The sequence below is a fragment of the Maniola jurtina genome, chromosome 12 (assembly GCF_905333055.1).
Source record: "Maniola jurtina chromosome 12, ilManJurt1.1, whole genome shotgun sequence".
Lineage (NCBI taxonomy): Eukaryota > Metazoa > Arthropoda > Insecta > Lepidoptera > Nymphalidae > Maniola > Maniola jurtina.
Genome location: NC_060040.1, coordinates 14,938,495 through 14,964,364, shown reverse-complemented (window position 1 = coordinate 14,964,364; position 25,870 = coordinate 14,938,495). Strand labels below are relative to the sequence as shown.

The 25,870-nt window shown below is 47.5% G+C and overlaps 2 protein-coding genes across 2 annotated transcripts; one reads left to right on the top strand and one right to left on the bottom strand.

Annotated features, from left to right (window-relative positions):
• Positions 1 to 6,963: 6,963 nt before the first annotated feature.
• LOC123870209 (zinc finger C4H2 domain-containing protein) lies at positions 6,964 to 9,777 on the top strand. The gene is made up of 3 exons (XM_045913415.1): positions 6,964 to 7,143; positions 8,088 to 8,259; positions 9,558 to 9,777. The coding sequence occupies exons 1-3, from the start codon at positions 7,085 to 7,087 to the stop codon at positions 9,738 to 9,740; spliced, it is 414 nt and encodes a 137-aa protein (XP_045769371.1). The 5' UTR covers positions 6,964 to 7,084; the 3' UTR covers positions 9,741 to 9,777.
• On the bottom strand, positions 9,749 to 25,391 carry LOC123870505. The gene is made up of 18 exons (XM_045913832.1): positions 25,094 to 25,391; positions 24,785 to 24,950; positions 23,877 to 24,076; positions 22,441 to 22,605; positions 22,151 to 22,267; positions 21,982 to 22,098; positions 21,813 to 21,929; positions 21,644 to 21,760; positions 21,475 to 21,591; positions 21,306 to 21,422; positions 21,137 to 21,253; positions 20,968 to 21,084; positions 20,767 to 20,915; positions 20,433 to 20,596; positions 19,745 to 19,941; positions 16,898 to 17,102; positions 16,421 to 16,554; positions 9,749 to 9,920 (listed from the first exon to the last, which is right to left on the bottom strand). Exons 1-18 carry the CDS (start codon positions 25,153 to 25,155, stop codon positions 9,749 to 9,751), a joined length of 2,550 nt encoding a protein of 849 aa, XP_045769788.1. The 5' UTR covers positions 25,156 to 25,391.
• Between the last annotated feature and the right edge of the window lie 479 nt (positions 25,392 to 25,870).

The following is a 25,870-nucleotide window of genomic DNA, read 5'->3' as shown; positions in this document are numbered from 1 at the left end:
ACACAACACAGAGTATAGACCAGTAAATACTATAGTAATCCAAAGAAAATGTAATCACTACGAAAGAGTATGTAATCCCTACGTTTTATTCACTACGTTGTAGTAATCCGGATCGCGCCCGGTGGAATCATTATTTCAATCATAGACATACGATTTTTCGCTACGCTCATTCAATCGAGTCAACGATTCTCTCGCTCAATTTATACCATCGAGATGTTTTTCGATTTTCAATTGTCTCGAGTCAATGAGGTAATGGACTCAATGCTTGCACCGAGCTTGATGGCTGAGAGGTGATGCATCTCACCTACATGGCTATAATACATGATAGGTACATCTTACTTCTCAGCCATCGGCCATCAGGCCATCGAGTTAACTCTTTGGTTACACATTTGTTATTTGATAATTGATAGTTGCTGATGTGCACGTCTTCGACCATAGTTAAAACGTCTTTAAGAATCCCGTGGGAATTCTTTGATTTTCTACTATAAAAAGTATATAATTATGTCACTCTCACTATATTCAGGATACTACTAACTACTTCTCCAGGATACCTGTGTACTAATTTTTGTCGAAATAAAATTAGTTAAATGGATGGATAGATAGACAGACAAATAGAATTATGGTTAATTCTGTCGTACACAATCTCTAAATTAAACTAAGGTCGTTTATAGAGCGCACTTTGACTTTACTTAGACTTAAGTTTCAGTTAAAACGAAAGAGATTTATGCCAGCGGTATAACGCTGTCTCGTTTTAACAGTGTCTTAAGTCTGAGCAAAGTCAAAGTGCGCTCTATAGATCACAGCCCAGTCTAAAATGACAGGTCTTCGCCATGTCTTCACTTTCTGCCAGAGATGTGCTACCTAAACATGATTGTGCACTTCAGATTTAATTCCCTGCAAAAATAAACTCTGTTGCATTAGCATAAAGTCCAATTTCTAATACAATTATGCTAAGCGGAAAAACGAGCCGAGCGAGAGGTCTATAAATTGGAGTGTGTCACTGTCTAATGGATTGCAAGCATAAAAAAATATTTTCTATGGTACGAATTATGATGTAGCTCACAAAGTTCTTATTCATTGTTTATTTAATTTCAAACAACAAGATTACTTTCTTTTGTTTTCGCAGTAATTTTCATACCCTTATCTTTATTTTATAATGTCATTAAAATATCATTTAGTTTAAAAAGTATTATAAATATTTTTTTAAATTAATAGGATGACAACACTGGGTGTCAAGCAAAACAATATGGCGAACATTCTGTACTATACTATACAGAAGTAGTAAGGTAACCATAATTTGATTGTTTAATGGAAGTGTTTTTTTCTGTTTACGATAGATTTCCCAAAAATGAAGACTTAAGGCAAAAATGGATCGCTGTCGTTCCAGGAAATATCACCAAATAATCGGCAGTTTGCGGAATGCTTTTTAAAGCGGAAGATTTTGCTACGGCTTCGTGTGCACTGAATTTTTTTTAAAAAGAAACGCTGTACCATCAATTTTCCCAAAAGTATGCCTTGCTTACGAACTTCCTAGAACTGTTTAGGACCTAAACACATGCATCAGATTATACAAAATAATTTTACTTACCTATATTATAGGTACCCATACTTAACATGACTGGTACTTTTTCGCAGAACAAAAAAAAATTGAATTTCTCTACTTTTATAACTACAGCGCGGCAGACTATGGCCTAAACCTTTATCATTCTGAGAAGAGACCCGTGCTCAGTAGTGGGCGGCGATGGGTTATCATGATGATTCATCCTCTCCTATATCTCGTGTCAGCCTACTTCCAGTACTCCGAGGACGTCGAGCCGCACCTCTTGCAGCTGGAACGAGTTCACGAGAGTCTTCGGGGGAAAAAGCTGGTCATTGGAGCAGACTGCAATGCCCATTCACCCATGTGGCACAGCGAGCCCCGCCACTACACCGGACGCGGGGCTGTAGCGGAGCGCCGACGGCAGCACGTGGAAGACTTCATTACTGGCAGAGATCTCGTCCTCCACAACCAGGAGGGCCAGCCGAGTACCTTCTCTGGCCCCAACGGGGAATCTAACATCGACATCACGCTGGGGACAAGGAGTGCTGCCGTCTCGAACTGGATTGTCCACGATGGGGTCAGCTCCAGTGACCACCGGCTCATCACTTTCACCGTTGGTGGCGGCCGAGCGCCTCGGACCACTGGGTGCGCCGAGTCCGAAGGAGGGGAGCCGCCGAGGTTTCGGGGGACCGGTGTGGATTGGGCCCGTTTTCGCAGCACCGTCAGCGAACGGATGGGGAACCTGGATGTGAGGAAGCCGGCGTCTGTGCTCGCTAGGGATTTCACTGATGCAATCGTGCGCTCTGCGTACGATTGCCTGGGAACTGCCCGAAGGCGCAAGGACGTCGGCTATGAATGGTGGAATGATAAGCTGGACGCCATGCGCAAGAAGGTTGCACGCCTTCGCCGCGCGTGGCAGAGTAAAAGGAGCGAAGGAGGCGAGCGAGAGGAGAGTGCGAGGGCCGAGTTCCATGCGGAGCGTCGGAAATACCGGAAGCTGATGGAGGAGACGCAGAACGAGTACAACGTCCGTGAGGCGGAGACCGGTAATACTGACCCATGGGGCCAGGCTTACCGGATCGCCAATGGCAGATTCCGCCCACCTGCTAACGTTCTTAGTGGCGTGAAGTATCTCGAGGGTTATGCGGAGAGTGTCGACCAGGCTGCGGACAGCCTGTTGGGAGCGCTCTGTCCCGATGACGATTTGTCGAAGGACACGGCCTACCACCGGCAAGTCCGGGTCGCGGCGACTCTCATCCCGTCGACCTGTTCTGCGCCTCCTCCCGGCCCGGAGGACTTGCTAGGGATAGTCAGGCGACTGCCGAACACCGCGCCGGGTCTCGACGGGATTACTGCGCGGATGGTGAAGCAAGTGTGGTCGGCGGCATCGGTAGAGTTCCACTCGGTGTTCGCTAAGTGTGTGGAAGAGGGTGTGTTTCCAGACGTATGGAAAGAGGGCCGACTCGTTGTCATGCCCAAGTCCAACGGCAAACCACTCACGGATCCGAAGGCCTACCGACCGATTACGCTCCTTCCGATCCTTGGTAAAATATTAGAACGCGTCTTATTGAAATGCGCCCCCCAGATCTCGGGAGAGATCTCTGACTGCCAGCATGGATTCACCCCGGGGAGGTCGACCGTCACGGCGCTGCAGACTATGCTCAAAACTGCTACTGAATCTGATTTTAAGTATGTACTGGCACTATTCTTGGACATCTCCGGAGCCTTCGATAACGCTTGGTGGCCCATGATTTTGCTCAAGGTTAAGCAGCGTGGATGCCCGCAGAACATTTTCCGCCTGCTGTCGAGCTACTTCGTTAACAGGCGAGTCGGGTTATTCGTGGGTAGCCGGGTGCGATGGAAGACTTCGACCATGGGGTGTCTGCAGGGGTCGGTGCTGGGCCCCGCGCTATGGAACGTCCTTCTCGATGACTTGCTTCGATTGCCGCTACCGGGTGGGGTTAAAGTTATTGCGTACGCGGACGACGTCACGGTTTTGATCGAAGCCAACAGCCGCCGGGCGATCGAGGTCGCCGCTGCCAACACCATCAGGCAGCTTGAGGACTGGGGTTGTCGGAATCGGCTGGCGTTTGCCCCCGCTAAGTCGCAAATGGTTGCGCTCAGGGGCAAGCTTGGGCTGCGGCCCCCAGTGATCAAGCTAGGTGGCTGCTCGGTCAAATTCGGGGCGGAGGCCGTCGTACTTGGCGTCACGATCGATGGAAGTCGCTCCTTCGCGCCGCATGCGAGGTCGATCGGTGAGCGGGCGGCTAAATGCTTCGGGAAGATGTCGCGCGTGTCGACCGCTTCCTGGGGCATTCGATATAAGGCTCTTCGCATCTTATACCAGGGCACCTTCGTTGCGACGATCACGTATGCGGCGGCGTGCTGGGCCGAGAGGGCGACGTTGCACGTCGTGCGGTCGCAGCTTCTCAAGGCGCAGAGGGGGCCACTCATCCTCCTCACTAAGGCATACCGTACCACCAGTACCTCTGCGCTGGCGGTCTTAGCGGGCGTCCTGCCTGCGGACCTGGAGGTCATCCGTGCTGGCAAGATAGATCTGGAGCGCCAGTCCGCGACCAGGCTGGAGTTGAGCAGTCGGAAGCGCGAGATAGGGTCCGCTGTGGTTGACTTGTGGCAGCAACGCTGGGCGAGCGATGAGAGAGGCAGTCATCTTCGACGATTTTTCCCAACGGTGACGGGGAGGCTCGAGGCGTCTTGGGTTTCCCCGGACTATGAAACCTCGCAGATTCTAACGGGCCACGGATGCTTCCGGTGGCGCCTACATGGGTTTCGGCTGTGTGTGAGTAGCCTGTGTGAATGTGGCGAGAGTGACGAGGACGCGCACCACGTTCTGTGGGAGTGCCGTTTGTATGAGGATCTCCGGAGCAAGATGCTGGATGGGATGGTGCATGCGGAGGCGGGTCCGGTGTACTACCGGGACCTTGTCTCTTCGGAGGTAAACTTCCGAGGACTGCGGGAGTTCGCGCACGCGTGGCACAGGCGACGGAGCTGCTCAGAAGTCCGGCGAGGTCAGACCGGGAGACGCGGAGGGGAGGAAGTCCAAGGGGAGCGTGCCGATGAGGAGGACTCGAGGAGCAGTATTGAGGAGGGGAGCGACAGCACGGAGGATGAACGCGCGAGTACACTAGCGGAAGTGGGAAACAGGAGACACCACGATCGGCGACGGGAATCCGCTGTGTTGTGCCGTCTGCCCCAGAAAGGGGAGAGTGACCGCGATAGGGACAAGGAGATGACAGAGAAATAATTTGTAGGGAGTCAAGAAGGCGCCCCGGGAAAGAAGTACCGAACGGGCGCCCTCCCGCGTTTCGGCCCATATAACCGCGAGGTTGGTGGGGCCATGGGTGGTTGGAGGGTTGTCTCCTATAATCCGTCAAATGTCTTACATTATCAAATCGTGTTGTCACCCTAATAGAAAGGGACACAATCCAATTTAGCGCTATCTCAATAGGCTCGTTTTTGGTGTCTCAGTGCACAATCTAGTTTAGGTAGCATGTCTCTGCTTTCTGCTGCCTGCGGAAAATGTTCCGAGGCTATGACGGCTACTTTACTCTATGGTATGGTATAGTCTGTAATTCTCCCCCAATCTGTGAGCTCGATTCCATAAAACCTACATCGATCACTATTGCAATCGCGATTGTTGTTATTGGCTAAATTTATGCTATTGTTGCAACAATGCATTGTGGCTAATCAGAGGTGATTGCGATCATGACATGGACGTATTGATCATGACATACAGGGCAAAAAACTGTTATTGGTCTATGAATGTTCATCTGCTCTGCCGTCTGTAAAAGTGCTCTGTGGTGCCAAATTTTTAACCGATTTCGAAAAAGGAGGAGGTTCTCAATTTGTCGGAATCTTTTTATTATTTTTTATGTATGTTCCCCGATTACTCAAAGACGCCTGAACCGATTTGGAAAATTTTGTTTTTTGTTTGAAAGGGTATATATACTTCGCAGGTAGTTAGTCCCATATGATGAAGATCTGATAAATATCTTCGGAGATGGAGAACAGAACTCCTCAATGGATAAAAGCAAATTGCTTGCGATCAGTGTAATAGCTTAGTAAATAGTATGGTTTTAACTGGGCATAGCATATTATAGTACAGTGGGGCCACTAATAGTTAATTGTGAAAAAAAAAATTCAAAAGAAAAAAAAGATTCCGACGAATTGAGAACCTCCTCCTTTTTTGAAAGTCGGTTAATAAAACCGACTTTGAAACTTTTAAGGTACTGTTACACATGCTCTAAAATAGCATGCTAGTAAGCATGCTTATGAGTATGCTCAATACGAGCATGCTTATGAACAGTTTACATTTGCTAGCAATAGGCATGCTACTTTTAAGTATGCTCTTGAATAAACTCAAAGCAAACATCCCAAATACGCATGCCATTTTAAAGCGTTCTTTCTCGCTCAGTTCAAACAAAGTCATGGACAATCAAACAGCTATCCGTATGGAGCTGAATAAGATCATCCTTTTGCTGGCGATGTAATGCATCCAGAAGCTCGACAAAAAAGAAAAGGAACAGAAAGATTTGGGTCCGTGATTTGGATTTCTAGAAGACAGGACTTGGGAGCAAGTGCTCAATAATTGCTTACAGAAATGCGAGTAGAAGATGCTACGGGTTATAAAAACTATATGCGGGTGCTACCGCATGATCGATACTAGCATGCAAAGACTACAATATTATACTGGGTAATGGGTATACTAGCATGCTCAATAAGCAAACCTGTTTAGACGCGCTTAAAGCACGCCCCCTTCCACCCGCACCGCAGGTAGCATGCTCAAAAATCGCACGCCTGTTGATTTTTAAGCAAACTCGAAATGAGCATGCTAATTTTGAGCAACATTCTGACACACATGCTACTAAGTAGCAACTGCTCAATAGAAGCATGCTTTCATGCTTGAAATGAGCATGTGTAACACTTCGGGAATTTGCTTGCATGCTTGGCAGTTGGCACAGACTCTACATTGGGTATACTTTAAGGTGCTTGGTGGTGTGGTGCAAAGAGTATGTAATCACTACGTGGTGTGGTGCTCCGTTATCCGTATATTCAAAGAGTAGGTATATAAACACTACGTTCGATTCTAAGCTATGGCTATGGTTCTAGATCTGCCTCTCTCGTGCTCTCGTCTGGCTTTACAAAGATTAGCCAATGTCAAGTTTGTAGTTATTATTTGTAACAAGTTAGTTAAATTATACAAGTGTGGACCCCGTCTGTGCCGGCGCTCGCCGCACGCGCACGGCCCCCCCTTAGAGCGCTTTCCAGTCAGTTTTAACAAAAAAAAAACACTCCAAAAAGGCAGAGCACGCTCGCCAGCTAACACCAACACAGACGAAGTCTTCTAGGTCTGTGTTTACGTTTAAAATCAATGTATGGTACAATGTAAGCTATATAATACGTCCATGCAATGAACTCTGTGGTGGTGCTCATGTGTTTAGTAAAATATTACCGCTTTGTTTTTTCGTTTTTCGTTTAGTTTTCTCTTTTGAGAAAATATTATTGTTTCCTTCGTATTAGAAAATGACAGCAGAGAACGAAAGGGAAATATATCATAAATTAGAAGCCATGAAAGAAATCAGGTGAGTACTTGTTTTGATACTAAATATGAAGCCGTTTCGCACCTGTAGGCTCGATCAATAAACACTTGACACAATTAATTTTATTTTTCGTTAAAAACCTTGCTAAATTCATCATTACACTGTGTTACGACTTAAATAAAATCGTAATTTAAAGCTGTGACGGCTAAAATCATGGAAAAAGACGGGATTATGGGTTCTGCAGTGCACAATCATATTAACTTACTTTCATTTTAAAAAAAATATATTGTACAAGGACTTGGAACTCTTCAGCGATGCTACTGGCTAAGGCTAACATGGTGGCATGGGTTACCTCCTCGCCCCAACATCTAACTCGCACCCTTTGATTGATCCTAGTATAAGATGCAGTGATGGCTTAGTGGCATAACTGATCATTCGGGATCACAGATTCACCTCTTGAGTTTTTGGGAAACCTGTCCTTTGAGATGTAAACTCTATAGCACACTATTGCAAGCAGGGTGGAGCATAGTGCAATTTTTAATTGCAAGATAGGCTTGCATTTGATGACAATCATGTCTCACGGAAATCAATGAGGTTGGAGCATTCTTGCCTTGAAGGTACTTAAGTTATACTTGGCAGGAAACACTAACACGGAAAGGGTGGTCCAAACCTTAGCATTTTGTATATTCTATAGTCACCTTAGCATTCAGCATCTTGTATGTATTTTATTTATTTTGGAATATGGCAAACTACATTATTATCATTTATAAGTTACGCCGCTATATTTGCGCAGAATTGTTATTTTTGAATGATGCATAAATGTCTCGGGCAGTGACTGCGCGCGTCCGCCTGCTTTTTGTCGGCATTACGTTGTGCTTTTCTGCACAAACAAATTTTGCTGATGCAACTCCCAAAATTGGTAGCACATGATTGGTTAGCTTGTCGTTATTTGTGTTGTACAAGCGGCCTGCTGGTGTGGGTTGCAGGAACAAAACTATAACACTGGAGCGCCTGAAGCGCAGCATCCTCAACGAGGTGCGCAGCGGCGACCAGGAGGGGCGCTGCCTGGCGCAGTACAAGCGGGAGATGGAGCTGCTGCAGCAGGAGAAGATGAGCCACGTGGAGGAACTGCGCCAGATACACGCTGATATCAATGCTGTAAGTTTGCTTGTTTTTCATCAGAACTGAGCATGGGTCTCCCCCCCCAAGCGAGAAGGGTTTAAGCCATAGTCTGCTTCGCTGGCTTAATGCCGATCAGCAGACTTCACACATATTTGTGAAGACTATGGAGCACTCTCAAGCATGCAGATTGCCTCACGACGTTTTCCTTTGCTGTTAAAGCAAATGATATAATTTAATTGCTTTTAAAAGCCGAAAAGTTAAAGGTGCATATCCGGAATCGAAACTCTAACCTCCCAAATAGGAGGTCCTAGCCACTAAATCACAGCTATTGACTTGGGAACTTTATTGCAAATGAAGAATTTCAAAATATTATTATGATAGCAAAAGGGGCCAAAATGGAGGGTGGTTTTAAAGTGAAGATACTAGGTTAAGTGAGGTATGTAAAAAGCCTTATATGTTTTCAAAATAGATTTTTAATTTTTATTTAATTTTCACCACCTAAGACTTACAATGAAAAATGACAAAACAAATTAGAAATAAAGGTTCAAAAAATAAAACAAAGCTATTTTTCAGCAATAAATCTTTACAAATTGTGGTCCTAGAGATTTGCTTTTGAATAGTAAAGAGCAGATTAATTTATCCAAATAATACATACAATGTTTTAGTTAGCTATGGAGCCTTGCTCCCTCAGTGGGGAGTCTGAGCTAGGTACAGTGGATACTTGTGGCATACAACTTGTACATTGTAACACTCGTACAGGGAGTGGAGTCCAGGAATAGTGCAGAGTAAACAGCAGGTGTGGCGTGTAGTGGTGTTTATTGTGGCGGCGCGGCGCTCGTGTTGTTTGTTTTCACTGGCACTGCTCGGCCGGGGCTTGTGCATTTTATTGATTCCAAATGGTCAAGTGGAGTTTTTTCAGCCATTTCTCTCAAGTAAATAATATTTTCTATTTACAACAATAAGCAAAACCCTCAAATCCTAACCCTAGGTAAGAAATTTTGGGCGATTTTAACATTTTTAAGCCATTCGTTAGAGAATGGACAGTTGCGTCGTTTCGGCCAGTCAGAAAACAGAAAACGTGCGATAGAAACTCTTTAAAGAAATAAAAAAGCAACTGTTTGATGTCTATAACAAATTGGATCTCTGAAAACAAGTTTTCTTGCTCCTGTAAAGTTGCTAATTTTGACTACATGGTATTAGAACCTAATTCATAAAAGTAGCATATGTTTATTGAGATACATGTAAAATATAATTTAAGTGCTTTTAGCCCTCTACAAGCACATAATTTATAAACACACACAAAGTTTTTACACTGTTTAATGTTGTAATTTCAGATGGAGACAGTTATAAAGCAGACGGAAGAGAGCATGTCACGCAAGTTGTCCAACGCTTCGCGACTGCACGAGGACTACCGTCCGCTGAAGACGGAGGTGGACCTGCTGAGGAGGCAGTGCCTCGGCCTCGACCGCCTGCCGGACCTGCACGAGGAGGAGGGCAGCCCCATCACGCCCGAGTGAGTATACCATCAACCAGCGCAGCTGTTGGGTACTGTAGTAAGTAACTGTATAGTGTTGGTCCACGTGAGTGACGCGTGTCCCTGTTGCAGCCGCTTCCCGGCGGCGGCGCCCGCGCGCGGCGCGTTCCTGGCGCCGGCGCCGCGCAAGCCGCCGCCGCCGCCGCCCGCGTTCAGGTCTGCCATCCAACAAGATTTCCTTACCGTCTCGCTGAGGTTCGATTGTTTCTGTTGCGCACCCCCTCCTTCCCCACCCGCCGCGCTCGCCGCGACACGCAGAGGCGCATGTGCAGGGCTGCCAGATGCTTTCCAAACCAACCTCTAAAATGCACTACATCTTGAGATCTTGAAGTCTATTTCCATGAAATTACATTTGTTCTTCTGTCCGTGTGTATAGCTTCAAGCTTTACTTAGGAATTTCAAAATTAAAGCCTTTTAAGTACAACGGATACTACTGTGTATACCTTTTGCTTGTCAATTGTGCTAATTTTTTTCGAGAGCGGGCATAAGTATGAGATAAAGACTAGAATTTTGTGGATTGACTTTGGTTTGGATTGTGGATTAAGCACCTACACCATAACTTAATAATATCATCGGAATGGGTTTTCTCTCTGTGTGTCGTTGCTCGTCGGCGCGACTCTGCTTTTATCTTAATGTTACTTTACTTATGTTTTTGCTTATTCGTAAAAGCTTTCGTTTTAGTTACTTTTTATATTGTTGTTTAGCTTAACAAACTCATAATCCTATGTGTTACAGAAGTATGTTATCTGCCATAGAAGCTAGCGTGGCCTATATACAAAAAGTTAAGTTGATTTTAAACTGCGGAATATAATATAATAAATAAATATCGCTCGCTTTAAATGTCACTGTTCACTCTGTTAGATGTAATAATATTACATCTAAGTGTGAACAGTGACATTTAAAAGTAGAGTGAGCGATATTTATTTATTATATTATATTTCCGTAGTTTGAAGGCAACTTAAGCTATGCAAGTGATTTTATGTCTGTCAGTCTGATTGAATTCTGCCGTTTGCAAAATGCCTATCACTGACGCCTGTAGGCTCACCTGTCCCTAGTGTTTTTGTAATGCGCCAAGCCAGAAGCTTACTGTAGCAGAATGAAGAACGACCTCCCAAATAGTTCCTGGTCTGGTCTGGTGGAAGACTATGATGGAGTGATAGTCTAACTAGCAAAGATTACAGCCAAGTGATTTAGTGTTCCGATTAGAAACCGATTATAGGATCTTAGTTCAATCATTTATTAGCTCTAAATGCAGGTTAATAAAGAATGTTCAAGTTGTCGATACCTATACAAAGTTAGCCTGCTTCTTTGGCTGTGTCCTGGCATTTAGCGAACGGTAGAATGGTTGCGATTTGGCTTCTGTCGAGAGCCTAGCACACATTAGCCTGCTGCGTGCGGTGAACACGTACACTAGGTATATTCCATTCTAGCCGACTCGCTGACTTTAATTACAAAAAGGGATTTGTTTGGCAAAGACAAGTAGCGTTTGCATGTTTACCGCCTCACTGGCACTCGGCGAACGCTTTGGCTAATGTGTACTCGAGCTAAAAGTCTAAGGTCCGATACTCGCCCGATGGAGATGGGCGGAATGTGTTCAGCAGACTTATTATTGGCAAAAGACGTAATAGTTTTTTCATTTATATCATGTATCAATAATCTGATTCGTCCGCTGAACCCATCTCTGCTTCGCTGAAGTGGATACCGGGCCTTAGCTGACAATATGACATAATATTCTTTCGTTGTTCCGAGCATTTAGGTCAGCCATACATGGGCAGTTTGAGTTAATGATTGCACCCTCGAGCGATCAGTTCTTTTGCTTCCCTGTCATGCGGCGACACGCACGCCACGGCAGCGTCCGCATGACAGGGTGTGTGGTGCGTGTGCAGGCAGCAGCCGCCGCCCATGAAGTCGTGCCTGTCGTGCCACCAGCAGATCCACCGCAACGCGCCCATCTGCCCGCTCTGCAAGGCCAAGAGCCGCTCGAGGAACCCCAAGAAGCCCAAGAAGAAATAAACACACACACACAATTATACGACATCTTCTCGTCAGGCGGAAGCGTGCTGGTCGAATAGTTAGTTCATTGCTCATTATTTATCATGGATAGTAAATAGTACTACGTAAGTAATGCCTACCCTGGCTTTGAACCCTGTACCAGCCCCTGCCCTAATAGTAAGCCCATCCTGCGTTCCACCGCGTGTACTTTGCACAGAACTCTGTGACAAATCTCAATGTAATGTGCTATTATATTGAGCTTGTCACTATATTAGTTATATTAAAATGGTGTTTTTTCTGCAGAAATCATTTGATTACCTGGCATTTAAGTTCATTTAGAGTAATTTTGTGTAGAAAAATACGTGTTCGTAAATAAAAGCACATTTTTGTGGTAAAAAGCAGAAACACATTTGCAACAGTCTCCAGCACTGTGCGCCGGGCGCGGGTCGGCAACTGCGGTGTTGTGGTTAGCTTGTATATATAGTGGGAGGCTTGCAGCTCCACGCCGCAGTTGCCCAGCTCTCTGTACAGCATGCATGTATTCAAGATGGATGTCTCGATGGTTGTAAATATTTGTATAACTTAACTATTAATAATACTTCTATAGTCACAAATTACAATTCCATCACAATTCACAAAATTTCACCTATTGTAACAATGAGGAACTTTCCAGGGTGTGTTCATTAAAATATTTATTTGTTTAAATCTTTATTCAAAGCCTCAATAGATGGCGCTGCAAGATGTCACACCCTTCCGAGGAAAGTCATAAATTTGTGCTAGTGAGTTTAACGGAAGCTGAGATTGATTATTCAGCGTTTATAGAAATCTGAAACAGTAGAGAAAATGTCACTTGTTTTTCTAAAACCTCACCTGGTTTTCTAGATTTATTTATTACACGTTTTCTTAATTCCTTGGTAGGGCATGTTCTATGAGGCCTTCATTGACACGCCCTGGAAAGTTCCTCATTGCAATAAAGTAGTTGGCTTAGTAAAGTATACCTGCGTCGAGTCTTGCGCCGGGCCACTGCCTCGCCATGAACGCTCTGGCAGACGCCCAACAACCGCACGAAGACGTACGCGCGGTCTACAGATATCTATGGCTAAATATTGCGCCTTGTAGATCGTTTAGCTCAAACTCTACCTTAAGGCTAAGCGCGCACTATTAGAATAAATCGTTGCAAAAAAAATGACAATTTGTAAACCGTCGGAATACACTACAAAAGGCATGGAATCCCATGCGTTTTTATCGCAATTACGATGCTGGCGTTGGCCCTCTGCTAGCGACGCGGCGACGAGGAAACTGCTTTTTAACGCTAAGACAACGCCATCATCCGTGGGACAGGACACCATTAGTTCCGCAGACGCGTGTCGCTCCTCCGCGCCGCATCGCGAGCAGAGACATTTCGATGGTACCGAAACTAGTCAGCCACACTCCGGCTGAGATCTATAGGGCGCACTTTGACTTTGCTCAGACTTGACTGTTAAAACGAGACAGCGTACCGCCGGCGTAAATCTGTCTTGTCAAAGTCAAAGTGCGCTCAGCCTCCGTGTAACACGTAAGTTCATCAGCCGCCTGCCGCGTGGCGCCGCGGAGAGCCACATTGAATGTGTAGTGTACATAAGCGAGCTGGCTGTAGGTTACTGAGTCATAAGCAAACACTGAGCAGCCTGCGAGGAATGCTTTGTGTTTGAATGTGTCACGGAGCTGCGTTTACTGACGCTATTGTTACACAACTTGACCTTAATTATTTTATTATTGATGGTTCAAGAAATGTACAGCTACTATAATATGCCTTTTCCTTTCAAAATTTAACGCAGTTTTTTTCTTCGAATTAGAGGCCACTATCCCTAAACACTATTTCTTTATTATAGCCTTTAAAGTTTTTAAGAAAAGTGCCATCTTCCATTTATATATTTAAGGATGTTTTTGTTTAGCTTTAGAGTTGTATATTTTGTAAGTGTATAAAATGTTAGGAAGAAGAAACTACTGACTTACTTAATCAAGGTACCTCTCAAACCCTAGCTCTAGAAAATTGAGATTTTGCACCTAAGTAACCTAAGTTAGGTTTACATAGGTTTGCAGCTGGCGGGAAGTGGTGATAGGGTGTGTGGCGCTCTCTGGGGAAGGCCTATGTCCAACAGCGGACTCCACAGGGCGATGATGATGACATAAGTTTATCTCTTAACGTAAAGGAAGGATGGGATCTTTAAAGCCCCAGAGCCGATAGAGTTTGCACAAACTTTTGTTATCAAATAGTACCTACCTAGATCAAATTGCTATGCTTTACAGCGTAAAAAGTATTAATTTATAAAATAAATAATAATAGAGTATTAATTAGGTAATAAACAAGAATAAGTAAATAAATAATAAAAATAAAATAGTAATTGTAATGGTGGCTGTCCACCGGAGATGGGCTGCCAAGTAAGAGAAGATCGACCGATAAGGGCGGAACGCCAGAGCTATGTTGACGAGGATACATCTTAGGGCCTGCGCAGACGAGAGACTATTGACCGCGGAGGACGAGTCCCTCATGTTTTACTACGGTCGCGGTGTTTAGCCGTACTATTAGTCCACTTAGTAAGTAGATTTTTAGAATTCCGTATCTCTAGAGAAAAAAGGAACCCTTATAGGGTCACGTCACTGTCTGTCTGTCGGTCAAGTCAAGACCCGTCAATGGAATGAAAAAGAGAAAAGGAAAAAGGGTACCTAGTTTCCGTTGACGACACCTAAATTACTATTGCCAATCATGGCAAGTATCAATGTCATATAGCACAAGAAAAGCGTGAAATGTCTCGTAAAAAAATTTTTTACGAGACATTTCACCGCGTTTAATAGCCCCTTCGGGTGACAGAAGGGCTGGCTCATTTTTTGCGCAATGGATCAGCCTGGCTGTCCAACGCCGAAATGCAGCCAGTATTCTTGGCACCATTCCACGCGGGTATGATTTGTGTAGTAATTAGATAAGGCTAGCTTTAAGTTTTATTGTAATATTTTCATTAAAAAAAAATTTTAATTTGAAAACTAAATTTGTGGTTAATTTACAAAAAAAAGTATTGGTTCTTATACGATGGCACACGTACGGTGGAACCCTTCGTGTGCGAATTCGACTCGCACTTGGCCGGTTTTTGCCTTCCGCTGACAATAGTCGCTCGTCTACGCAGGTCATTGTCGATTGATGCGTCTGCGCAGCGGTTATGTTTGTGGCTCATTCATTTTTAATCCATTGAAGGTTTTCTACGAAAAATAGTTTGAGTATCACTGCAAGCAGCAATGTAGAATCGTCAAATGTGCTCGGTGGCTATCATTCAGTTAGCGAATCGTCCCGCCGCCCGCGCCGCCGCGCAGTCCGGCGGACAGCCAGCTGCGGGGCCAGCGACCCGCTGAGTGTAAATAGTTTAGTCATTGTGAATATTGTCCTTTTTTTTATAATATACAATTTTCATGTCTCATTTTTCATGTTTCATTTTATTCTGAGCCTCTTGACATCATTATTCATTATCATGAGCATCCCGTCGCCGGCTCACTACTGAGCACGGGTCTCCTCTCAGAATGAGCTGAGCTGAGGCCACAGACTGCGGAGATGGGCACGACACTAGATAGTACAACGGATGGGGTTCGAACCTCCGACCTTTCGGCTTTCACTCTGCTGCTTAATTGTTGAGTTTAACCCTTGATGGAGAATTGTCAGGCATGCAGGATTCCCAGTACGTTGTCCTTCATCGTAAAAATGAATGATATTTAATTACTTACTTAAAACGCATACTTATGATTATTATATAGATGATTTATGCTAGACCGAGCCGTGCCACGTCCGAACTTGATTTTTAGCATTGAGATAGTTGAAAGGACGGAGAGTAACATAGGCTAGGTACCTACTTTATATCCCAGAAAATCAAAGAGTTCCCACGGGATTTTTAAAACCTAAATCCACGCGGATGAAGTCGCGGGCATCAGTTAGTAGTCCTTAAGGCGCTCCTAGCGCTGTCGTTCATAGCCGATCAAGTTGAGCGCGGACTTGTAGCGGCGTCCAGTAAACCGAGCGCCATACACCGTCAAGTGAAGTGCGTATGACATCATGCACATAGGCTTCTGTGCTTAGGAGCCATCTCCACGGACGAGAGAATGGCGGCTGTAGTCTCGCATACAGCTCTATGGGCCTGTCTCCGCAGGGCGATAGGTACCTACCTACCTCCTCTCGCCAACGATAGTAGGTCGTCACTCGTCGGACTCGTTACTATTTCCTCGCCCTTGGGTGGATTAATATTTGGTATATTAACCGAACTTTTGCTACTAAAAGGTATCGATAGTTCGGTTCCGTTGCGGTGTGATTGAAAGACAAATCGACACCCAATTGATAAACCAACAAACAAATGTGCATTTAGTAAAAAGCTGTTATTTTGGCATTAAAAACAGTTTTTTTTATTTAATTGTATTGTACAGGTAGATGTATAGATTGCTTACGCGCTACCTGCGCCGCGCGGGCCAAACAAATCTACATGTTTGCCACAGATTTTATTTGATTTACTAGGATGAAGCGTTGTTAAATAACGCTGCCAGGTCGGCGCGCTGCGCGCTGACGATCAGCGCCGCGCAGGGTGGCGGCGGCGCCTCTCTCCACCCGCGGACGCACGCCTACCGGCAGCTTCAACGACGGGCACGGAAGCGTAGGAGGCGATGCCGCAGTTGTTGCAGCGGCCGCGCGCCATGCGCACGTAGCCGCGCTCGCCCCAGCCCGCGCCGTACGAGTTCTTCACCAGCCAGTAGTCGCCCAGCGCCTCGTCCGTGCCGTAGCCCACCACCAGCACCTGCCGTGCCAGCACAGTCCCGCTTCATCGATTCAACTCATTGAAATTGTATCTCGACACAAATGCCATGTAGCATGTAGACAGAAGTCTCAAGAGGGATTCAAAAGGTAAGAAAATAAAAATATAAGGAACAGCTGATCCGCCTGGATTCGCTCGGGTAGATACACAGCTAGGTACAACGTCATTATAGTGGGAATTTAAAGTGAAAGAAATTGATAAACTATAAAACGACTGAACTGATTTTAAATTCATTAGTTTCAAAGTTGATCGATTTATTATTATATACCGCCAATTTCCTATGTAAGGGCGTAATATTATACAAAATAAGTGTCAGCGGACTCACCGCGTGGGTGACGTTGTCCGGGGAGCAGGCGTCGTCGTAGTAGACTCCGCTCTCGTACAGCTGGAAGCTCCGGCGGCTGGCGTCGACGGCGGCCGCCGCGGGGCCCGCCTTCGCCACCATCAACTTCAGGCATTCCTCGTCTGGTGGGCATGGCCGGAACTTTGTGACGTAGCCGGGCGGAATTGCGTTCTTCCTCCGGTCGTATCTAAATAGACGGGAGACAGAACATTTGAATCATTTCTTACTTCTGTTCTGTACTAGATATCTGGTGATGTGCGAAGAGTTCATCTCCTCAGTCGTGTTCTGCACTGAGTGGCCGTGGTCATCGCTGGAGTGTTTTAGTGGTGGTGGTAGGCTCGAAATCAACTATAGGTACGTCCCCACGTTTGATGGGGTCAACTCTTCGCCCGAGACCACGCCAACCCATAGTTGCAACAGAAAAGTTCCAATTAGAACTTAGGAACCGATTCGAATTGCTGGAAACCACCGACGAGGTTGATCAGAAATATGGCGATCTTGTGAATGTCGTTCGGGAAGTGGGTGGTAAATTTTGCCGAAAAGAAGGCGAAACCTTTTCATCCAAGATCTCTAGCGAGACCCTGGATTTGATGCAGCAAAGACGGGAAATGTCCTCAACTTCGTCAGAGAGGCGGTCTCTAAACAAGCTCATTAAAAAGCGAATACGTTTCGATATGCGTGCTGCCAACACTCGCAATATAAAAGATGCGATTGAACGTAATAAGGGGGCTAAAGTATTCGCTAAGAGTCTTGGGAGGAGCCATTTGACGAAGTTGAGAACATCGGATGGCCGAACTGTTGCTTCGAAACCAGAGGTGTTAGCGGAGATCGAGCAGTTTTACGGGCAGCTCTACTCTGCCCATGCTTCGAAACCTGCACCCACCCAAACCACGAACGACCAACGTGCAAGACTTGTGCGCCACTATACCGATGACCTCCCGGATATCGACGTAGGTGAGATTAGTATAGCCCTAGGACAGCTGAAGAATAATAAAGCCCCAGGTGATGACGGTATTACAGCGGAGCTCCTGCGCGCAGGAGGAAAGCCAATTCTTACCAAGCATAAAGACCTCTTTAATACCGTCATCAAAACTGGCACAACACCGGAAAAATGGAGTAGAAGTGTCACCGTACTCTTTTTCAAAAAAGGAGATAAGAGTCTACTTAAGAACTACAGACCAATCTCACTTCTAAGCCATATTTACAAGCTGTTCTCGCGGGTTATTACGAATCGTCTCGCCCGAAGACTTGACGAATTTCAGCCTCCGGAGCAGGCTGGGTTTCGGAAAGGCTACAGTACCGTAGACCACATCCACACGTTACGGCAGATTATGCAGAAGACTCAGGAGTATAATCTGCCACTCTGTCTAGCGTTTGTGGACTACGAGAAAGCCTTCGATTCCATCGAGACCTGGGCTGTTCTGGATTCATTACAGCGATGCCAAGTCGACTGGCATTATATCCAAGTGTTGAGATGTTTGTATGACTCCGCCACCATGGCCGTCCAAGTTCAAGACCAACAAACGAATCCGATCCCTATACGGAGAGGTGTGAGGCAAGGAGATGTAATATCTCCCAAACTTTTCACCTGTGCTTTAGAAGACGTGTTTAAGGTATTGGACTGGAATGGTCGAGGCATAAACGTGAATGGCGAAAATATCTCACACTTGCGATTTGCGGATGACATAGTCATACTGGCTGAATCGCTGCTACACCTTGAGGAAATGCTTATCGAGCTTAGCTGTTCTTCCAGACGAGTAGGTCTTGAGATGAATATAGACAAAACGAAAGTCATGTTTAACGAACACGTTACCTCAAGACCCGTCACCGTCGGCAATGTCAGCATCGAAGTTGTTCAGGAATATAACTACCTCGGCCAGGTTATAAAATTTGGTAGGAACAACTTCGACAAGGAGGCTGACAGAAGAATCCAGCTGGGCTGGGCAGCATTTTCAGAGTTACGTCAGGTCTTCGAATCGTCGATACCGCAAAGCCTTAAGACTAAGGTCTTTAATGAGTGTGTCCTACCTGTGATGACGTATGGAGTTGAAACGTGGACACTGACAGTTGGCCTCGTCCACAAACTAAAAGTCGCTCAGCGCGCTATGGAGCGAGCTATGTTGGGTATTACTCTCAGGGATAAAATCCGGAACGAGGAAATTCGCAGGAGAACAAAAGCGACCGACATAGCTCAAAGGATTAGCAAGCTGAAGTGGCAATGGGCAGGCCATGTCTGTCGCAGAACCGACGGCCGTTGGGGCAGACGTGTTCTGGAGTGGAGACCGCGTACCGGTAAGCGCAGTGTAGGACGACCTCCAGCCCGCTGGACCGATGACCTGAAGAAGGTGGCGGGGAGCGGGTGGATGAGGAAGGCGGAGGACCGTGTTTGGTGGCGCGCTCTTGGAAAGGCCTATGTCCAGCAGTGGACGCTTACAGGCTGATGGATGGATGGATGGACGTCCCCACGCCCCACTCTTCCCCTGACTCTTTTCCTAGAGCACTCGTAAAGGAACAACTACCGCAGCCCTCCCTCGATCTGTCCGTCTCATGGGCGAGATCTGCCACGTGCTCTTGTGCCTTCTGCTATCTTTTAAATCATTAATCGTTCAATCAAACATCGTCATGTCTGGACCAAAAAAAGTGAGATACCAAGTGTGTACGATAGAGGATAGCCGCTAAGTTTATCTAGCGCTCTAGATAACGCTGGATCTATGGAACGAAACCCTGAGTGGCGGGGATCTAAGGAATTAAGGAAACATTTGTATAAGGAAGCACAAGAAGGACATTTTAGTGTCTTTGAGCCAGTGAAGAGGTGGCACTCTACAGTACCTGCACTGTTCCTGCTGGGCCTCGTAGGGGTAAGCCGCCTCCGACTCGATGCCGCGGGCGCGCACGTACGAGAAGGCGGCGTCCACGGTGCCGCCGGCGCAGCCGTAGCTGCTGTTGGCGCAGTCCAGGAGGTTCTGCTCCGAGAGCGACTCCAGGACGCGCTTGTCTCGGAACCGCTGCCCCTCGATTGCACCCGTCTGTACACACTTAAACTTGGTAACTCTGTTTAAACTTGGTAAATTCCTATTCTAAATACTCAGAAAAGTCAACTAGTCGTCATAGGAATAGCAAGCGAAATGATTACCTTCGGGCAATAGGAATGGGCGGTGGTAAGTAGTACCCGTAAACATTTGAAACAACATACAAGTTGCCGGCTTTTGTGATGTTTATCACGCCTCGATTCAGCCTATACCTACTTACAGACTTACAGACTTATGTAGGTAATTACAGTCACTGGACGTGTATGACAACTTCTAACTTTGAACAAAATATTGGGCATGCTTAGGCGGTGTGGATGTTTGTCTCTGAGCATGAAGTGACAAATGACCTAACTTGAATACACCTAACCTTGAGTATACCTATTTTGAATGAAGCCTAGATTCAAAAGTGACGTTTGAATGATCGGAGATCACTGAGCACTAGCAGCATCAATTGTAATGTAGCAAGTATCACGTCGGACAACACTCACGGCGGCGAAGGCCCAGCAGGACGCGCACTGGCCCTGCTGCTTGACGGCGGTGACGGCGCCGGCGCTCCTCCAGTCCACTCGAGCCGGCAAGCCGGGAAACTGGCATCGCCACGGCTCCGCGGCGGCGCTGTCCAGCAGCCTGCGCCTACAAGTGAACACAATTACTCACGGCGGCGAAGGCCCAGCAGGACGCGCACTGGCCCTGCTGCTTGACGGCGGTGACGGCGCCGGCGCTCCTCCAGTCCACTCGAGCCGGCAAGCCGGGAAACTGGCATCGCCACGGCTCCGCGGCGGCGCTGTCCAGGAGCCTGCGCCTACAAGTGAACACAATCACTCACGGCGGCGAAGGCCCAGCAGGACGCGCACTGGCCCTGCTGCTTGACGGCGGTGACGGCGCCGGCGCTCCTCCAGTCCACTCGAGCCGGCAAGCCGGGAAACTGGCATCGCCACGGCTCCGCGGCGGCGCTGTCCAGCAGCCTGCGCCTACAAGTGAACACAATTACTCACGGCGGCGAAGGCCCAGCAGGACGCGCACTGGCCCTGCTGCTTGACGGCGGTGACGGCGCCGGCGCTCCTCCAGTCCACTCGAGCCGGCAAGCCGGGAAACTGGCATCGCCACGGCTCCGCGGCGGCGCTGTCCAGGAGCCTGCGCCTACAAGTGAACACAATTACTCACGGCGGCGAAGGCCCAGCAGGACGCGCACTGGCCCTGCTGCTTGACGGCGGTGACGGCGCCGGCGCTCCTCCAGTCCACTCGAGCCGGCAAGCCGGGAAACTGGCATCGCCACGGCTCCGCGGCGGCGCTGTCCAGGAGCCTGCGCCTACAAGTGAACACAATTACTCACGGCGGCGAAGGCCCAGCAGGACGCGCACTGGCCCTGCTGCTTGACGGCGGTGACGGCGCCGGCGCTCCTCCAGTCCACTCGAGCCGGCAAGCCGGGAAACTGGCATCGCCACGGCTCCGCGGCGGCGCTGTCCAGGAGCCTGCGCCTACAAGTGAACACAATTACTCACGGCGGCGAAGGCCCAGCAGGACGCGCACTGGCCCTGCTGCTTGACGGCGGTGACGGCGCCGGCGCTCCTCCAGTCCACTCGAGCCGGCAAGCCGGGAAACTGGCATCGCCACGGCTCCGCGGCGGCGCTGTCCAGCAGCCTGCGCCTACAAGTGAACACAATTACTCACGGCGGCGAAGGCCCAGCAGGACGCGCACTGGCCCTGCTGCTTGACGGCGGTGACGGCGCCGGCGCTCCTCCAGTCCACTCGAGCCGGCAAGCCGGGAAACTGGCATCGCCACGGCTCCGCGGCGGCGCTGTCCAGGAGCCTGCGCCTACAAGTGAACACAATTACTCACGGCGGCGAAGGCCCAGCAGGACGCGCACTGGCCCTGCTGCTTGACGGCGGTGACGGCGCCGGCGCTCCTCCAGTCCACTCGAGCCGGCAAGCCGGGAAACTGGCATCGCCACGGCTCCGCGGCGGCGCTGTCCAGGAGCCTGCGCCTACAAGTGAACACAATTACTCACGGCGGCGAAGGCCCAGCAGGACGCGCACTGGCCCTGCTGCTTGACGGCGGTGACGGCGCCGGCGCTCCTCCAGTCCACTCGAGCCGGCAAGCCGGGAAACTGGCATCGCCACGGCTCCGCGGCGGCGCTGTCCAGGAGCCTGCGCCTACAAGTGAACACAATTACTCACGGCGGCGAAGGCCCAGCAGGACGCGCACTGGCCCTGCTGCTTGACGGCGGTGACGGCGCCGGCGCTCCTCCAGTCCACTCGAGCCGGCAAGCCGGGAAACTGGCATCGCCACGGCTCCGCGGCGGCGCTGTCCAGGAGCCTGCGCCTACAAGTGAACACAATTACTCACGGCGGCGAAGGCCCAGCAGGACGCGCACTGGCCCTGCTGCTTGACGGCGGTGACGGCGCCGGCGCTCCTCCAGTCCACTCGAGCCGGCAAGCCGGGAAACTGGCATCGCCACGGCTCCGCGCCGGCGCTGTCCAGCAGCCTGCGCCTACAAGTGAACACAATTACTCACGGCGGCGAAGGCCCAGCAGGACGCGCACTGGCCCTGCTGCTTGACGGCGGTGACGGCGCCGGCGCTCCTCCAGTCCACTCGAGCCGGCAAGCCGGGAAACTGGCATCGCCACGGCTCCGCGCCGGCGCTGTCCAGCAGCCTGCGCCTACAAGGGAACACAATGCCGCGCCGTACTGCGCCGTAGCAAGAACATAGTAATATCTACTGCAACTATTACTATATATATAACTGCAATATCTATTGCAACTGCAAATATTATTATATAAACACTGTTGCACAAAAAATAATTTATTTTTTTATTCTTTTGTTTGTAAAAAATGGAAATATAGGCTTAACTCTTTTTTTTTTTTTTTTAAATCGTAAAATCATAAAATAAATTAATCTTTTTTTTTTTTTTGTCAGCCCTAGCACAGACTACGGTCTATTTGGGCTGCAAAATTCCAAACACCAGTCTGTTTTTTATCTAGTGCTTTGGTCTATAAAAAATGGTGAAAAATGTTTCTCTTTAAATTAAGTCTATTACTAAATAAATAAAAATTAAAAAAAACTATTCGCTGTACCCTGCTCCGTCCCGCGCACCAGGCGACTCGACTGCGGGCGCTCGGCCGTGCCTTCTTCTTCTCTCTGGGCTGGTTTCCGCACTTAAACGTTTCCGTCTGTTGTGCGTGGCCGTGCCTTGAGGGATGTTCTACATCATACCTACTACTAAACTACTAGGTACTTAGTGAAATCACCGCGCGGACCATGTGAAACCGATTTCAAATTTTCATCACCTGAACCAAGAACTAGATGATGCCCGCGACTTCGTCCGCGTGGATTTAGGTTTTTTTTAATCCCATGGGAACTCCTTGATTTTTCGGGATAAAAAATAGCCTATGTCCTTCACCGGGATGTAAGCTAACTCTTTACCAAATTTCATCAACTGTTGGGCCGTGAAAAGGTAGCAGACAGACAGACAGTCGGACATACACACTTTCGCATTTATAATATTAGTATGGATTATAAGTAAGCATAAGGATTTTCAGGCACGCAGGTTTCCTCACGATATTTCCATGAAGCTGAAGGAACCTGAAGTTTTAATTACTAGGTATCACAGCTTTTAACACATCTGTATCGTATACCAAGTGGTGTGAAAAGGTTTTTCTACAACCGCACCGCCCGCCACCGCAACTTCACCCTCACCACCTGGGCGCCTGGTGAACTTCGACCGCCCGTTGTGTCAGATCCTTTTTTCCACGCACATGCAAACCGTGGAACCAACTCCCTTCGGCGGTGTTCCTTCTAGATTACAAGCAAAAAGGGTTATTCAAGGAGTGACACAACAAATTCCTTAAATGCCGGCAACGCATCGGTGATTCCTTTGGTGCTGCAACGGTTCATGGGCAGCGGTAATCACACTCGTCAGGTGTGACTCACTTGGGCGGGCGGAAGCCGTTGAGGGCGCGCGCGAACTCGTCGGCGGTGAGGTCCGCGAAGCGGTTGAGCGCGAGGCGGAAGGGCTCGAGGCGCAGCGCGTGGCGCTGGTTGTGGCGCGCCACGGCGAGGCGGTTCCGCGCGAACACCGCCATGCGCGCGCGCTCCTCCGCCGAGCTGGCGTACGCCTTGCGGTGCTCCAGCTGGGCCAATACGAGTATGCTCACTCACAGAGTAAACAAATATACGGGAATACGCCCTCTCCGATCAAAACTTCATTTTATTTTAGACTAGCTGACGCCCGCGACTTCGTCCGTGTGGATTTAGGTTTTTCGAAATCCCGTTGAATCTCTTTGACTTTCCGGGATAAAAAGTAGCCTATGTGCTAATCCAGGATATTATCTATCTCCATTCCGAATTTCAGCCAAATCCGTCCAGTGGTTTTTGCGTGAAAGAGTAACAAACATACACACAGACTTTCGCCTTTATAATATTATAAATAGTGTGAAGTGTGATAGGTCGAGCGGTCTAGATTATCAGAACTATTAATTAAAGTTTAAGTTAAGTATTAGAATTATTAATTAAAGTTTTAAATTAATTAATTAATAGTTCATTAATTAATAGTTGTAAATTAAAAAAAAATTGACTTTAATTAAATAGATAATAATAAATAATTGAAATTAATTAATTAATAATTTTGCGTTTACGTTTTTGCAAGTATGAATTTCAAAGGATTTTAGTTAGATACTTTCTTACAGGTTTTCATGAGTAAATTTGTCATTTGCACATACAAAATAAATGTAGGTAGGCGAACTTACCTAATACTTGAGGTACCTATTTTTTATCTTGCAGAATCAGTTTCAGCGAGTCAGAACTTTCCTTTGTATATAGGTATGCATAGACAGAAATACCTTGAATGCGACCCACTCTTCCCGCTGGAGGTCGGCCGCGTCGGCGGCACCCAGCGCAGCGGCCGCCAGCAGGGGCAGCAGCAGGAGGCCTTTCATTCTGCTGACTCGACCAAATGCCTCAACTTCTACAACCAGCGCCGCCCAGCTCCCAACTAGCTCGTTCAAACTACCAACCAAATATTTATCCAATAATTAATGAGGAAAAGTAAATCCCAACATGAAAATGAGGAAAATTAATATTATTGCTATCTAGTATTCTGCTAATTTTGAATTGAAATGACCTATTATCTCGTTTTAAACATTACTTACCTACTGAAAATACCTCGCTGCTGCTTCCTCGTTTCTGGACATGCCCAAAACATTGACTTCATGAATCGTGGTATTTTCTATTCTCTACATTTGTATGAGTAAGTAGATGAACCTGCTACACATACCAATTCTACCTTCTATATCATATGGTGTTACTTGTAGAGCTATACATCAGCCCTGCAGGCTAGACAACCGTTCTACCTAGTTGGTTTACACAACATGCTTAGTTGAACCCGTGTCAATAATGCCATGCCACTTGCACATCAGGCGGTAAACGTATGGTTGCCGTTAATTTTATTGACTTTAAAAAAAAGTTAAATACCTACCTACTTTGAATTGCACAAAATATTTTCCTAGCGCTCTTCGACTCCGTGCCTAACTGCCTTCAGTCGGTTACAGTGACCGCAAAACAAATGTACAATGCTCAGTCTGGGGATCAGTGGAATAACTTTCTGCGCTGTGCTGAAAGCTCCCGGATTCGATTCCTGGCAGGGTAGCTAGGGAATTTCTTTCTTAATTGTCTCTGGTCTGGTTTGGTGGGAGGCTACGACCGTGGTTAATTACCACTCTAACATTAGATAGGTATAGCATTCCAGTACGATGCTGTGTAGAAATAAGAAACCGATAAGGAGTATGGGTTTAACCCGTTGAAAGTGAAGCCGCTTCCATGTTAGAGTGCATCATCATCATCACTACTTGCATGCTGATTCGCCAACTCAATGTTCGATGAATGCGCCACCGCCACTGCGCAGCTAAATGCGTGCTTGCGTCCGACGG